The 16,575-nt window shown below is 44.8% G+C and overlaps 1 protein-coding gene across 1 annotated transcript; it reads left to right on the top strand.

Moving 5' to 3' along the window:
- The first annotated feature begins 959 nt into the window (after positions 1 to 959).
- Positions 960 to 16,345, top strand: LOC120026298 (ATP-dependent RNA helicase DQX1-like). Its single transcript, XM_038971128.1, has 12 exons — positions 960 to 1,260; positions 5,895 to 6,294; positions 6,459 to 6,652; positions 7,885 to 8,305; positions 12,811 to 13,110; positions 13,296 to 13,395; positions 13,540 to 13,698; positions 13,913 to 14,104; positions 14,292 to 14,417; positions 14,671 to 14,861; positions 15,140 to 15,330; positions 15,686 to 16,345. Exons 2-12 carry the CDS (start codon positions 5,968 to 5,970, stop codon positions 15,900 to 15,902), a joined length of 2,418 nt encoding a protein of 805 aa, XP_038827056.1. The 5' UTR covers positions 960 to 1,260; positions 5,895 to 5,967; the 3' UTR covers positions 15,903 to 16,345.
- Positions 16,346 to 16,575: the final 230 nt, after the last annotated feature.

The raw sequence follows: 16,575 nt of genomic DNA, 5'->3' as shown, positions 1-16,575 counted from the left end.
AGCAAACTCCAACTCTCATGTGCTACAGAAACACTGCTAACCAAACAACAGTGCTAGGTGCCTGCACAGTTGAATTAAACTACACTCAAAAAACAAAATTTCTTATATTTTTCCCAGACCTCAAAAGTGGACTTAGAACAGCGTTTCCCAACCCTGGTCCTCGAGTACCCCCAACAGTCCACTTTTTGTTGGAGCCCTGAACAACCACACCTCATTCAGCTCATTGAGGGCTTGATGATTAGTTGACAAGTTGAAACAGGTGTGCTTGTCCAGGGTTACAATACAAAATTGCACTGTTGGGGGTACTCCAGAACCAGGGTTGGGAAACACTGATTTAGAACATAAAATGGTGTTGTTTTCTGTAAAAAAAAAAAGGTGTGACTTTGAGAGTGAAAACCTGAAAAATGTAGGGAAAATATGAAACCTGTGATAAAAAAAACTACATGTATCTATTTCAATGGTAGGCCTACTATTAGCATAGTTGTACAGTACAGATTGGGTTGGCCTGACTTTGAAAAAACAATATGGGATTTATCGTTTTAGGTCATTCTGAGTGTAGGCTATGTCACTGTTTTTCATATAATTTTTCAGACGGGGCGCCATTCCTTCGCCGGGCGCTGCGTCTGGAAAAAATTGAGTATAAATCTACTTCTCCAGGCACCACTACACCATTGGATGGCCTGTTGTTTTTGGGGCACTCAAAAGATCAGCTTGGATGGGCTCTCCCCACTATTTGTGGTTTCTGCAGTGAGGATTCACCCTCATTAGTTAATAATTTTGTAACTTATCTGCAGAAAAACGTTGTTTTGAGCTCATAAAGCAGTAGTAGCAGTATGCAAATTAGGGAGCCAAATTAACGTCTCTTTCACCAATGCGATTCGGCTCCATACGTTCACCAAAAAGATCCGTTCAAAAAGAGCCGTTCGTTCGCGAACGACCCATCACTACTGCCACGGTGAGTCGGACAAACATGGCGGCGGTTCGGTAGATCAAGACCGGACGACGAGCTTCATTTTATTAATGTCAACAGTCACGGATAAACCAGAGCCCGAGAAGAACCGAATAGAGACTCCGTGTATAGTGGCAAACGGAAAAATTGTATCAGCATATTATTATTTTTCATCCAAGAAACGTCATACAGGTTTGTGTGACAACAGTGAACAGTAGAACGCTTCACTTACAGCGCACTGGATAATTATTTTGCTGTACATCCTGAACCTTGTTTGGGATTTTAGGAGACTTCAGAGAAATGTGTGGGAGGTAAGATGTCAATGGCATTTGACTACGTGGTTCTATGGTTGTTTTCGTCCCAGTTGGCTTAATTCTATTTCTTTACTATCGTGCGTGTGTGTCACTGTCAGCTGACACGTAGTTCCAGACAGGTCGATACTCGACTCGGGAGATGGGCAGTAAACTAAGGGAGATAAGGAGAAAAGAGAATTAATACACACAGCAGAGGTTATTGTTGGACGACTGATACAGGTGTTGTCAGCCCTAGTTTCTAATTACCAAAAGCCTTATCAATATCAGTCTATTGTCATGGCCATACAGTTCTCAAATATGGTCTCACATTCACATCATTGTTTTGTGTGATGCATAATGCCAAATTGTTATATACCAATATAACAATGCCTTTGTTTGCATGATAGTAAACAATAGATGTACAAATAATACTAGTCATTGTTGACTATAACATAGTTATAACATGTGATGTCCTCCATCCAGTACTATTAGTTATTTTCCACTGTAAGCCCCAGGCTGACACTAGACCCCTCCCACATGTGATTCATATATGATGTTGAACATTACTATTCAACTCCCCATTCAACCTCCCCTCCTCAACCCATATTTCCCCATGGATGGACTCCCTTCATGCGATGAGCTCTAATGTTTTCCCCATAGCTCATACTAGCCCTCTGTGTATTCTTTGTTTTTGTATGCAGTTATATGTCAGTGTACTCAATAAACATAAGTAAGTGTCAAGCAGGTCAGGCTACTAGTAACCATGGACCATCAGAAGACACTATATATACAAAAGTACAGTTGAAGTCAGAAGTTTACATACACCTTAGCCAAATACATTTAAACTCAGTTTTTCACAATTCCTGACATTTAATCCTAGTAAAAATTCCCTGTCTTAGGTCAGTTAGGATCACCACTTTATTTTAAGAATGTGAAATGTCAGAATAATAGTAGAGAGAATTATTTATTTCAGCTTTTATTTATTTCATCACATTCCCAGTGGGTCAGAAGTTTACATACACTCAATTAGTATTTGGTAGCATTGCCTTTAAATTGTTTAACTTGGGTCAAACGTTTCAGGTAGCCTTCCACAAGCTTCCCACAATAAATTGGGTGAATTTTGGCCCATTCCTCCTGACAGAAGTTGTGTAACTGAGTCAGGTTTGTTGGCCTCCTTGCTCGCACACACTTTTTCAGTTCTGCCCACAAAATTTCGATAGGTTTGAGGTCAGGGCTTTGTGATGGCCACTCCAATACCTTGACTTTGTTGTCCTTAAGCCATTTTGCCACAACTTAGGAAGTATGCTTGGGGTCATTGTCCATTTGGAAGACCCATTTGCGACCAAGCTTAAACTTCCTGACTGATGTCTTGAGATGTTGCTTCAATATATACACATCATTTTATTCCTCATGATGCCATCTATTTTGTGAAGTGCACCAGTCCCTCCTGCAGCAAAGCACCCCCACAACATGATGCTGCCACCCCCGTGCTTCACGGTTGGGATGGTGTTCTTCGGCTTGCCAGCCTCCCCCTTTTTCCTCCAAACATAACGATGGTCATTATGGCCAAACAGTTCTATTTTTGTTTCATCAGACCAGAAGACATTTCTCCAAAAAGTGCCATCTTTGTCCCCATGTGCAGTTGCAAACCGTAGTCTGGCTTTTTTATGGTGGTTTTGGAGCAGTGGCTTCTTCCATGCCGAGCAGCCTTTCAGGGTATGTCGATATAGGACTCGTTTTACTGTGGATATAGATAGTTTTGTACCTGTTTCCTCCAGCATCTTCACAAGGTCCTTTGCTGTTGTTCTGTGATTGATTTGCACTTTTCGCACCAAAGTACGTTCATCTCTAGGAAACAGAACAGGTATCCTTCCTGAGTGGTATGACGGCTGCGTGGTCCCATGTTGTTTTTTACTTGCGTACTATTGTTTGTACAGATGAACGTGGTACCTTCAGGAGTTTGGAAATTGCTCCCAAGGATGAACCAGTCTTGTGGAGGTCTACAATTTTTTTTTTGAGGTCTTGACTGATTTTTTTTTTTGTGATTTTTTTATTATTATTATTTTTTTTTAATCTTTATTTTAACAGGGAAAACAGACTGAGACCTGGATCTCTTTTACGGCTGTGCCCTGTGTAAACATGTTGACATGTACAGTTTTAGACATACAGACAAGAACATTTCAAAACATACACAATTCAACAGAAACAATCACAGACAACATCATATTGATCCTCCATAAACATTTTAAAATGGGCAAGGGACACCAGAGTGTCTAACTTAAGTTGGATCTGCAGTTTGTTCCATAAATAAGGTGCAAAGGAACTGAAGGCAGTCCTACCCAACTCTGTGGAGACCGCAGGAGTCTCTAATGTAATCCACATCTGTGATCTGGTTTTAAAATTAGTACAATTAGTACAATTAGTACAATTAGTACATTTGTTTTGATTTTCCCATGATGTCAAGCAAAGAGGCACTGAGTTTGAAGGTAGGCCCTGAAATACATCCACGGTACACCTCCAATTGACTCAAATGATGTCAATTAGCCTATCAGAAACTTCTAAATCCATGACATAATTTTCTGGAATTTCCAAGCTGTTTAAAGGCACAGTCAACTAGTATGTAAACTTCTGACCCACTGGAATTGTGATGCAGTGAATTATAAGTGAAATAATCTGTCTGTAAACAATTGTTGGAAAAATTACTTGTGTCATACGCAAAGTAGATGTCCAAACCGACTTGCCAAAACTATAGTTTGTTAACAAGAAATTTGTGGAGTGGTTGAAAAACGAGTTTTAATGACTCCAACCTAAGTGTATGTAAACCTCCGACTTCAACTATAAATACAGTCGTGGCCAAAAGTTTTGAGAATGACACAAATATTAATTTTCACAAAGTTTGCTGACTTCAACTGTATTTAACCAATCACAACTTACCCATTTTAAAGTCATACATTATTTTATCCAGCCTAGTAGTGAAGTTAATCTAGGTCTTATACTATTTTTATCTGAGGTTTCTAGTGAATGTACAAAGGCAGCTTCAGTCTAGAGTGTAAACTTTGCATTATGGACAAATTTTATGCATTGACTCGGTCCGCATTGTTTGCATATCAGTGTTGCTGATGGTTTTAACAAAGAGAAGTGGGTGTTAACCATGACTGATTACATGTGTAAGTCTGTGTGTGTCTGTGTCTTTCTGTGTTGTGTGTGTGTGAGAGAGAGTGCTCTTGTGTGGATTGCTCCATGCACATGGGGCAAATGCAGACATTCCTGGAGTGAGTGGAATATCACAGGCCCACAGCTGCTGTACAGAGCTAGAGCTGCTCTGTGCTGTCTGTCACTGAAGCTGTCTGACTTCCTAGGCCTTCAATGACTAGACTAGCAACTATGCACTCAGCATAGCACAACTGTTACTGTATACTTAGCTAGTCAAGGTTGAAAATGGCCTTACCCCTGTGAAAAGTTTGAGGTTTCTTACACAACATCAAACGTTCTCTCTCCGGTTATAAATCATAACGTGATATACAGTACCAGTCAAAAGTTTGGACACACCTACTCACTCAATGTTTTTTTCTTTATTTGTACTATTTTCTACATTGTAGAATAATAGTGAAGACATAAAAACTATGAAATAAGTTGGAATCATGTAGTAACCAAAAAAGGGTTAAACAAATCAAAATATATTTTAGATTAATCAAAGTTGCCACCCTTTGCCTTCATGACAGCTTTGCACACTCTTGGCAGTCTCTCTACCAGCTTCACCTGGAAGGCTTTTCCAACAGTCTTGAAGGAGTTCCCACATATTCTGAGCACTTGTTGGGTGCTTTTCCTTCACGCTGCAGTCCAACTCATCCCAATCCATCTCAATTGGGTTGATGTCGGGTGATTGTGGAGGCCAGGTCATCTGATGCAGCACTCCATCACTCTCCTTCTTGGTCAAATAGCCCTTACACAGCCTGGAGGTGTGTTGGGTCATTGTCCTGTTGAAAAACAAATGATAGCGTAAACCAGATGGGATGGCGTATCGCTGCAGAATGCTGTGGTAGCCATGCTGGTTAAGTGTGCCTGAAATATGGACTTGGTCTTTTACCAAATAGGACTATCTTCTGTATACATTGTCACAACACAACTGATTGGCTCAAATGTATTAAGAAGGAAAGAAATTCCACAAATTCACTTTTAAGAAGGCACACCTGTTAATTGAAATGCATTCCAGGCGACTACCTCATGAAGCTGGTTGAGAGAATGCCAAGAGTGTGCAAAGCTGTCATCAAGGCAAAGGGTGGCTACTTTGAAGAATCTCAAATATAAAATAGATTTTAATTTGTTTAACAGTTTTTTGGTTGCTACATGATTCCATATGTGTTTTTTCATAGTTGTGACGTCTTCACTATTATTCTACAATGTAGAAAATAGTAAAAATAAAGAAAACTCTGGAATGAGAAGGTGTGTCCAAACTTTTGACTGGTACTGTATATATATTACATTTCCTTCAGTGACTCAAGTTTAACACGAGGTCCCAAGCCTCAAGCAAATGAATCCCTTTGTCTCAAGACAGGGGTCAACTAGGTTGACTTTAAAACTTGCTCTACAAGCTCTAACACAACAGCATCCAGATAACCAATGTCTCTTTTCCTCTTTGGTCCTTTCCCCAGGTAATCTCCAGTCACTCAGTTACCACCCCTTTCCCTTTCTCCCCTTCCGTCTCCCCCCACCCACCCTGCAATTATGGCGTCATCCCCTCCTGCAGCCCCCTCGACAACGTCCCCCTCCACCCTCCGCCCTCCCTCGGCTCTGGACTCTCTCTCCATGTCCTCTCTCCTGTCTGGGGACCTGGAGGACGAGGCGGGAGACAGAGGGGGCGATGAGGGTGGCCTGGGTGACCTGGAGGTGAACCCATACGACGGCTTGCCCTTCTCGTCACGCTACTACTCCCTGCTGGAGGAGAGGAAGAAGCTTCCTGTTTGGAGCCTTAAGTACCGCCTGCTGGAACACCTGGAGACAAACAGCATGGTCGTGGTCAGCGCCCCCAGTGGCACGGGAAAGAGCACACAGGTAAGAGGCATGCATAATACGTACAAACATGCACGCACACACAGAGGCATGGGCACACACAGAGGCATGGGCACACACATGAGCGCTGGTGGTGAAGAGCACTCTCACTCTGTCTCCCTCCATCTCTTTGTCTCCATCTTTGTCCCTCACCTTCTCCCTCCAAGGTGCCCCAGTGGTGTGTGGAGTATGCCCAGTTCCATGAGTTCTCCCATGGCTTGGTGTGCTGTTCCCAACCTTATGCTGTGGCTGCAGCAAGTCTGGCCCTCAGAGTGGCTGATGAGATGGACCTGAGTATGGGCCTGGAGGTGGGCTACTGTGTCCCCCACGATGATGGCTGTATCCCCGATACGCTACTCAGGTGAGGAGGGAGGTAGACACACAGGTGTGCATGAAGATTGGGCCATGTGTTTGTACACACACATACACATAGGTACAAGCTTGGGTACACACCCATCACACTATATGACGGCACGGTCCTTACTTCCTCCTTATCTTTTTCTAACTCAAATCAAATGTATTTCTAAAGTGCTTTTTACTTCAGAAACCCAGCCTAAAATCCCAAACAGCAAGCAATGCAAATGTAGAAGCACGGTGGTTTGTCTAACTGGTTTGTCCACCCTCTTTTCTGCTCTTCCCGGCCTGGATTAGAATATTGTTGTCCTTGTATTCTTATCTCTTATCTCTCTTTCTCTCTCTGTCTCCCCCTGAGGTGTATACAAGTGCAATACAATCGGATTAAAAGTGCAATATGCAGAAATCGCTCCCCCATTTCCTGGTTGCTAAAATTCTAATAGTTTGCCTAATTTCAGTTTATGTGACAAAACAAGTGTAGAGACATTGTACCATCTAAACCGCTGTGAAATATATTTTCCATAACCAAAATATTGTATTTTCAGCTGTTAGAAGCTGGTATACAAAACTGAAGCTAAAAGATGCAGAAAACTAAGCTTAAATCTGAAATATGTAACTTTTTGGGCGAACTGACCAAATTCACATAGAAATATTTGCTATAGATCTGTCACTCATTGAAAGCAGGTCTAAGAAGTGGTATATATGTTCTATGTGCTCTATTTCTATGCTTCCCATTCTAAAGTTTCATTTTTGCGTCTTTTACTTTCGGTTTTGTACACCAGCTTCAACAGCTGAAAATACAATATTTTTGGTTATGGAAAATATATTTCACAGCGGTTTAGATGGTACAATGATTCTCTGCATGTGAGTTTCCCAAACTCGGTCCTGGTGCTCCCCCCTAGGTGCATGTTTTGGTTTTTGGGCAAAAACCAATATGTGCACTCGGGGGGCAGGACCGATTTTGGGAAACCCTGCTCTACACTATACTTGCTTGTTTTGTCACATAAACTGAAATTAAGCGAACTATTGGAATTTTAGCAACCAGGAAATAATGGGGATTTCTGCATAGTGCATCTTTAAGACCGGGAAGCATAGAAATAGCAGACACAGAACAGATCTACCGCTTCTGTGTAAGAATGAGAATGTAATGAGAATGGCAGATCTATAACTCATTTTTTTTTAAAGTTACATATTGGAGCTTTAAGGGGTGAGTTTGTTTCTCTCCATGATCTCTCTCAGGTTTGTCAGTGACTCTCTGCTCCTGGGAGAGATGATGTCGGACCCCCTGCTGCGTCAGTACGGGGTGCTGGTGGTGGACGAGGTGCAGGAGCGCACGGTGCCCACCGACGTCCTCCTGGGCCTGCTGCGGGACGTGTGCAACCAGCGCTCCGACAACCTCCGCGTGGTCCTGCTCACCGACCCCTCCCTCGCCCCCAGCCTTGCCACCTTCCTGGGTGAAAGAGTTCCGCTTCTAACACTGGATGAGCCTGTCGGAGGTACACCCGACACAGAGATTTGGAGGAGACCACTGGTTGTCATGGAAACGGTGTACAGGGATCCTGGAGGGAGGGAGTCGGCGGCGGCAGCGTGTCATATGGTGTTGGATCTTCACCGCAGGGGGGAGGAGGGGGATGTAATGGTCTTTCTCCCCAGCGCCCAGGTAGATGCACGCACACACACAACACAGTATACTAAATATATCCAGCTAATCTCATTAACTACTGGGGCTGTTTTTATCAGATCAGTAGACGGTAGATGCCCAGTAGGCCTACTGCTGTTACAGAGAGATGGCTCAGTGGGTTATGTTTGTTCGGGTTAGTTAGGGTAGTTAGGGCTAGTTGGTGTTAGTTAGTGTAGTTGGGGTTAGTCAGGTGCATGCAACAGTAGAGTAGTGGTATTACTCCCCACACGATGTAAGTCGTTTTGGATCAAAGTGACTGCTAAATCAACTTATTTTGTATCTGATTTTTCTTGTTCGTTTCTGATCGACTTTCTTCCATCTGAAAATCCTTATTGAACTGAGTCTTATTTCTTAATGCTTTGTTGTGCGGAGTTTTGTAATATGCCATCCTCTTCCTTGTCTGTTGTTGTCTCTCACGCTGGGGACAGAGAAATGGGGGCACTGTAACCTTAGACTGCTGAGTGGCATCAGTGTGTATCCGGTGTCCTGGTTAATGCATCCAGAACACACACACAGATTGATAGATAAATAGATACATACACTTCACCCAGATATGCACATATTTTAGGATATTAATCAATTCCAGCACAGATCCCTATCATATTCACATCCACCTCTCACATACACACTCCCACTATGTCAACATCACCACACCCTAGCACCTCGCCGCATTCCCGGCTATGGTTTCAAATCCAGAGGCATACCTGGACTTAAGTACGGTAGTTGACGCCATGGCTGCAAAACACAGGGCTAGCTAGCCAGGAGAACTGATCTGTATTAGAAGAGTCACAGTAAACAGATCAACCTAAACCATGCGTATAGGGAGAGGGAGGGAGCGAGAGAGGGGGTGAAACATGAGAAAGGAGCAGGAGAATGGGAACAGGGGATATGCTCAAATATATTATTTATTCATTTAGATAATTTTTTACTTTTTAAAACAATAAAAACTCATTGGTTTAGATAGCTTAATGTGAGAACGCCATTAAAAAGTATGAAGACTTTGCCAGGGCAAGGGGTGGGGCAGTGGCAAAGATGAGGAGTTGCTTCCACTCTACCGCTTTAATTTCCCTCAGTCTGTACCCTATGGTCAATACCTTTAACTGGTTAGCATAACTACTCCCACACAGCTGCAGAAAGGAGGGAGAAAATGATAGCCTTCAAATAACATTTTATTGGTCACATACACATCTTTAGCAGATGTTATTGCGGGTGTAGTGAAATGCTTGTGTTCCTAGCTCCAACAGTGCAGTAATATCTAACAATTCACAACAATACACAAATCTAAAAGTAAAAGAATGGAATTAAGAAATATATACAAATTAGGACGAACAATGTCGGAGTGGCATTGACTAAATATAGTAGATTTATATGAGATGAGTAAAGCAGTATGTAAACATGATTAAAGTGACTAGTGTTCCATTATTTAAAGTGGCCAGTGATTCCATGTCTATGTATATAGGGCAGCAGCCTCTAAGGTACAGGGTTGAGTAGCCGGTTGGTACCCGACTAGTGATGGCTTTTTAACAGTCTGATGGCCATGAGATAGAAGCTTTTTTTCAGTCTCTCAGTCCCAGCTTTGATGCACCTGTATTGACCTTGCCTTCTGCAGGGTGAACAGGCTGTGGCTCGGGTGGTTGATGATCTTTTTGGCCTTCCTGTGACATCAGATGCTGTAGGTGACCTGGAGGGCAGACAGTGTGCCCCCGGGGATGCGTTGGGCAGACCGTACTGGAGAGCCCTGCGGTTGCGGGCGGTGCAGTTGCAGTACCAGGAGGTGATACAGCCCGACAGAATGCTCTCAATTGTGCATCTGTAAAAGTTTGTGTGGGTCTTAGGGGCCAAGCCAAATTTCTTCAGCCTCCTGAGGTTGAATAGGCGCTGTTGTGCCTTCCTCACCACAGTGTCTGTGTGGGTGGACTATTTCAGTGATGTGTACACCGAGAGACTTGAAGCTTTCCACATTATCCACTGCGGTCCCGTCGATGTGGATAAGGGCGTGCTCCCTCTGCTGTTTCCTGAAGTCCATGATCAGCTCCTTTTGTTTTGTTGATGTTGGAGGGGTAGAGTGGAGTTTGGAGGGGTAGAGTGGAGGTTGGCGGGGTAGAGTGGAGAGCGGAGGGGTAGAGTGGAGAGCGGAAAGAGTGGATGCATTTGGGACACTAAACTCTACATTGCAGTCATGCACTGCATTTAGGGAGCTTAAATAGCATGTCCTCCTTTCATTGAAATGACAGTGTCTCTACTTGTCCACTCATTCACTTGTCTAACAAAAGACAAGTTTTAGAATGTCAGGAAATAAAGTTTCTCAAGAGTGTGTCAAAGTGCCCAGGATAAAACAGTATTCAGTGCATTCGGAAAGTATTCAGAACCCTTGACTTTTTCCAAATTTTGTTACGTTACAGCCTTATTCTAAAATGTATTAAAAATGTTTTATCTACACACAATACCCCATAATGACAAAGCAAAAACAGGTTTTTAGAAATTATTGAAAATGTGTAATATATATATATATAAATATGGAAATATTACATTTACATAAGTATTCAGACCCTTTACTCAGTAATTTGTTGAAACACCTTTTGCAGCGATTACCAGCCTCGAGACACTACAAGCTTGGCACACCTGTATTTGGGGAGTTTCTCCCATTCTTCTCTGCAGATCCTCTCAAGCTCTGTCAGGTTGGATGGGGAGCGTCGCTGCACAGCTATTTTCAGGTCTCTCCAAAGAAGTTTTTTTTTTCTTTCTTTTTTTAAAAATAAATTTTATCCCCTTTTCTCCCCAATTTTCGTGGTATCCAATCGCTAGTAATTACTATCTTGTCTCATCGCTACAACTCCCGTACGGGCTCGGGAGAGACGAAGGTCGAAAGCCATGCGTCCTCCGAAGCACAACCCAACCAAGCCGCACTGCTTCTTTAACACAGCGCGCCTCCAACCCGGAAGTCAGCCGCACCAATGTGTCGGAGGAAACACCGTGCACCTGGCCCCCTTGGTTAGCGCGCACTGCGCCCGGCCCGCCACAGGAGTCGCTGGAGCGCGATGAGACAAGGATATCCCTACCGGCCAAACCCTCCCTAACCCGGACGACGCTAGCCCAATTGTGCGTCGCCCCACGGACCTCCCGGTCGCGGCCGGCTGCGACAGAGCCTGGGCGCGAACCCAGAGACTCTGGTGGCGCAGTTAGCACTGCGATGCAGTGCCCTAGACCACTGCGCCACCCGGGAGGCCCCCCTCCAAAGAAGTTTGATCGGGTTCAAGTCCAGGCTCTGGCTGGGCCACTCAAGGACATTCAGAGACTTGTCCCGAAGCCACTCCTGCATTGTCTTGGCTGTGTGCTTAGGGTCGTTGTCCTGTTGGAAGGTGAATCTTCACCCCAGTCTGAGGTCTTGAGCACTCTGGAGCAGGTTGTCATCAAGGATCTCTCTGTACTTTGCTCCGTTCACCTTTCCCTCGTCTCCCAGTCCCTGCTGCTGAAAAACATTCCCACAGCATGATGCTGCCACCACCATGCTTCACTCTAGGAATGGTGCAAGGTTTCCTCCAGACGTGGCGCTTGGCATTCAGGCCAAAGAGTTCAATCTTAGTTTCATCAGACCAGAGAATCTTGTTTCTCATGGGCTGAGAGTCCTTTAGGTGCCTTTTGGCAAACTCTAAGCGGGCTGCCATGCCTTTTACTGAGGAGTGGCTTCCGTCTGGCCACTCTACCATGAAGACCTGATTGGAAAGGAAAGGAAAGGGGGATACCTAGTCAGTTGTACAACTGAATGCCTTCAACTGAAATGTGTCTTCCGGATTTAACACAACCCCTCTAAATCAGAGAGGTGCGGGGGGCTGCCTTAATCGACATCCACGTCTTCGGCGCCCGGGGAACAGTGGGTTAACTTCCTTGCTGAGGGGCAGAACGACATATTTTTACCTTGTCAGCTCGAGGTGGAATGCTGCAGAGATGGTTGTCTTTCTGGAAGCTCTGTCAGTGACCATCGGGTTCTTGGTCACCACCCTGATAAAAGCACTTCTCCCCCGATTGCTCAGTTTGGCCAGACGGCCAGCTCTAGGAAGAGTCTTGGTGGTTCCAAACTTCTTCCATTTAAGAAGGATGGACGCCACTGTGTTCTTGGGGACCTTCAATGCTGCAGACATTTTTTGGAACCGTTCCCCAGATCTGTGCCTCGACACAATCCTGTCTCGGAGCTCTACAGACAATTGGCTTGGTTTTTGCTCATGCAATGTCAACTGTGGGACCTTATATAGACAGGTGTGTGCCTTTCCAAATCATGTCCAATCAATAGAATTTACCACAGGTGGACTCCAATCAAGTTGTAGAAAAATCTCAAGGATGATCAATGGAAACAAGATGCACCTGAGCTCATAGCATTTTTTAAAAATAAGGCTGTAATATAACAAAATGTGGGGAAAGGGAAGGGGTCTGAATACTTTCCGAATGCACTCTATATTATCAACCATTTCTCTCTCTCTGTTTCTCAGGAGATAGATGAGTGTGGCTTTCTGCTGCAGAAGGAGTCTGTGGCCCTGAGTCCTCAGCTGGGGCCCTTCAGAGTTCTACACCTCCATACGGGCCTCGGGGGGGCCATCCAGCGCGTCTACGAACCTGAGCCAGAAAGGCCTTCTGGTGACACGGAGGGGTCTGAAGGACTGGAAGGGCCAGGGATAGGGGTGGGGATGGGAGTGAGGCGCAGGGTTATCCTCACAGACACCCTGGGGGAGGCCTCCTTCTCTCTATCTGCAGTGCGCTACGTCATAGACACAGGCATGCAACTCAAGACAGTGAGTATTCATTTATCAGAGGTGGGAGGGAAAAGGAGTGTGTGTGGTACTATCCTACACAGTGGGCTCATCCCTGTTGTCAAATGTGGCAATGCTACAATGCCGCATAACCTCAACAAACTATTGAGGTGTACCGAGTTGCAGTGCCATGCATAACCTCCCACTCTTCTGCCTCTGTGTCATAGGTTTACAACCCTCAAATCAGAGCAGACTCACAGGTCCTGCGTCCAATCAGCCGGCACCAAGCAGACATGCGGACGCAGAGGGTAAACGGTGACCTACCAGGTAGGTTAGGGTCAATCAATCCGTTTAAAAAAATCAACATGGAATGTGGTGTTTTTCTAATTTAAGAGAAGGGACATAGATAGCTGTTACAGGCCAACTATCCTCTCTATGTGTTCTTCTGACCCCTCTCTCCTGTCCCTCCAGGTCTGTGTTTCCGTCTGTACCCCCAGGCTCTTTATGAGGAGGGCATGGCAGAGGCCCGCAGCCCGGGGGTGATGGAAGAGAACCTCAGCCACCTGGTGCTGCTGCTCAAGAGGCTGGACATCGCTGACATGGGCCAGTGCAAGTTCCTGGACAGGCCTGGTAAGGAGGGCCACGCATCATCTAGCTAGTTGAGCCTTACTCTCTCCTTTGAATGAATAAAGTGCCCTTTTTTTTCATGGGAGTTTGTGTTTTCTAGGTACCTTCTATTTTGTGATATCAGACAAAATATAAATATAATATCTTCCAATATCCCTCAATTTCTTCAATTCATCCCTTTCTATTTTATTCTCTCTTTTATTCCCCTCCCCCCCAGCTCCCGAGGCTCTGATGCAGGCTCTGGAGGACCTGGACTACCTTGCAGCGCTGGATGATGATGGGAACCTGTCTGAAGTGGGCATCATTATGTCAGAGCTGCCTCTGGAGCCTTCGCTGGCTAAGGCCCTCATCGCTGCCTGTGAGTTTGACTGTGTCAATGAGCTGCTCACCATCGCCGCCATGCTCACAGGTACACACGACAGACACACACACTACACTCACTACACTGACCAAGGGGCTTATTACTGGCTATAAAATGTGCCTTTACTCATAGCTCCTCTTTTTTACGTGCAATTCAGAATATTGCTTTGTTTCTATAACTTTGACTTTATGTTTTTTAACATTCATTTAAATTCTCCACCTGTGTGTGTTCCCAGCTCCCCCCTGCTTTGTGACCCCCCCACCCCAGAAAGAGGAGGCAGCAGCCACTCACAGACGTCCACTGTTGCACAATGAGGGAGACCACCTCACACTCATCAACATCTACAACGCCTATATACAGCGTGAGTCTATATAATACCACACACACACACACACACACACACACACACACACACACACACACACACACACACACACACACACACACACACACACACACACACACACACACACAGCTGCAATGTACAGGAGGTTTGGTTTATGCGCACAAACACACACACACACACAAACATCAACTTACAGATATACACATATGGGCACAACATGCATTTTACACAGTTCTCCTCCTGAATATTAATCTGATTGCTCTTTTAGACAATGAGGATGATGCCTGGTGTACTACCAACTTCCTGAACCCCGCTGCATTAAGATTGGCTGGGATGATTAGGGCGGAGCTGCTGGAGGTGATGCAACGAATAGAGTTGCCCGTCTCGCCTCCTGCGTTTGGTTGCCAAGACAACTGCACTAATATCAAGCGTGCGCTCATCTCAGGGTTCTTCCTCAAGGTAAAAATACTCATCAGTTCACTTCTCCATTTAAAATTAGTTTGTTAGTTTATGTTGTGTGTCTGAAATTTGACGGGGAAATATATAGACCCTAACCTCTCTCTCTCTCTATCCTCCCCCCTATTTGTCTTTACCTTACTGTCTTTCTCAATTTTCATATTTTCTTCTTTCTTTCCATTCTGGTGTCTTTCTGCCTTTTGCCCCCTCCCCCTCGGTCTCTCCTGCTCTTTCTGTATTTGTTTCTTTTTCTCTTCTCCCTTCCCCTGTCTCTCTCTCAGGTGGCTCATGATGTGGACGGCTCAGGTAACTACCTCCTGTTGACTCACCGTCACGTGGCTCACCTCCACCCCTTCTCCTCCTATCTGTGTCGCCGGCCGCGCCCCAACCCCCCCTCCTGGGTGCTCTACCACGAATTTACCATCTCCCACGACAACTGTGTCCGCACCGCCTCCGAGGTGCATCCCCACATGTGAGTAACCCCAACATTTTTTGTGAACTTTTGTTGTAGTTAGTATGTATGTAATGCACACAGTAACCCTGAACTTCTTTATGCCATCCACATAGTGGCGACTTTGCTTCCTTTTGGAATACTAGTCCTTTGATAGACAGTTCAGTAAACTGTACTATCTGTCAGAAGATAGTGGGTGCATTCCAGGTTATCATGCTGCGCAGATGATCAGATCGAACAACAACAAGCGTTAAACTTCTACGGAACCATGTTAATATGATATAGAAGTCTTCTGACATGTGCACATGTCATTACATTGAGGTAAACTAGGCATTTAAGTGCATTACTTTTATGTAACCTTGTTTTCTGTGGGAAGGTTGGTGGAGCTGGCCCCTCAGTACTACCTGGGCAACCTGCCGTCCAGCGAGGGACGGGACCAGCTGATGGAGCTGAGACAGAGTCTGCTGCCCCCAGAGGAGGAACAGGAGAGGGGGCCGGAGGGGACCTACGACACATCCCACATTGAGGAACACTTAGACAGGACCGCAGATCCACGTAATCAGGACAGCACTGAGCTGTGTGTCATACAGTGACGGGAACGAAGTGGCCGACCAAAAGCAGAACCAAGGGAGGAGAACCTGAGATGGAGGACATGGATGCACTACGCACACTCAAAGTGCTACTGGGAACACACTACAGAACTGTACTGTTGCACGGACAGCTGATGAGGGAGAGAATGTACAGTACACTCTCCAGCCATACACAGCTGTATGGAAGCAGTTGTTTACATCTGAGTGAATAGGGCTCACTTACAGGTGTTAGTGAAATATTTTTCAAATGAGATTACATGCATTTTTGGCACATGAAAATGTTTGAGACTGAACCTGCAGAGTTCCTATAAAATAAACCGTATACTGGTACCCAAAGTAATATACAGTGTATTTGGAAAGTATTTAGACCCCTTGACTTTTGGCTTGATTTTTGCTGTGACATGCACTGTCAACTATGGGACCTTATATAGACAGGTGTGTGCCTTTCCAAATCATGTCCAATCAATTGAATTTACCACAGGTGGACTCCAATCAAGTTGTAGAAACATCTCAAGGAGTTCAATATCGAGTCCCATAGCAAAGGGTCTGAAAGGTCCCCTGTTTTTATTTTTTATAATGTGCAAATGTTTCTAAACACCTGTTTTTCACTTTGTCATTATAGGGCATTGTATGTAGATTGATGGCCAAAGAGTTCAATCTTGGTAGAATAAGGCTG

Source organism: Salvelinus namaycush, chromosome 31 (genome assembly GCF_016432855.1).
Source record: "Salvelinus namaycush isolate Seneca chromosome 31, SaNama_1.0, whole genome shotgun sequence".
NCBI lineage: Eukaryota > Metazoa > Chordata > Actinopteri > Salmoniformes > Salmonidae > Salvelinus > Salvelinus namaycush.
Note: the sequence above shows the minus strand (reverse complement) of the source record. Positions and strands in the feature narration are given on the sequence as shown.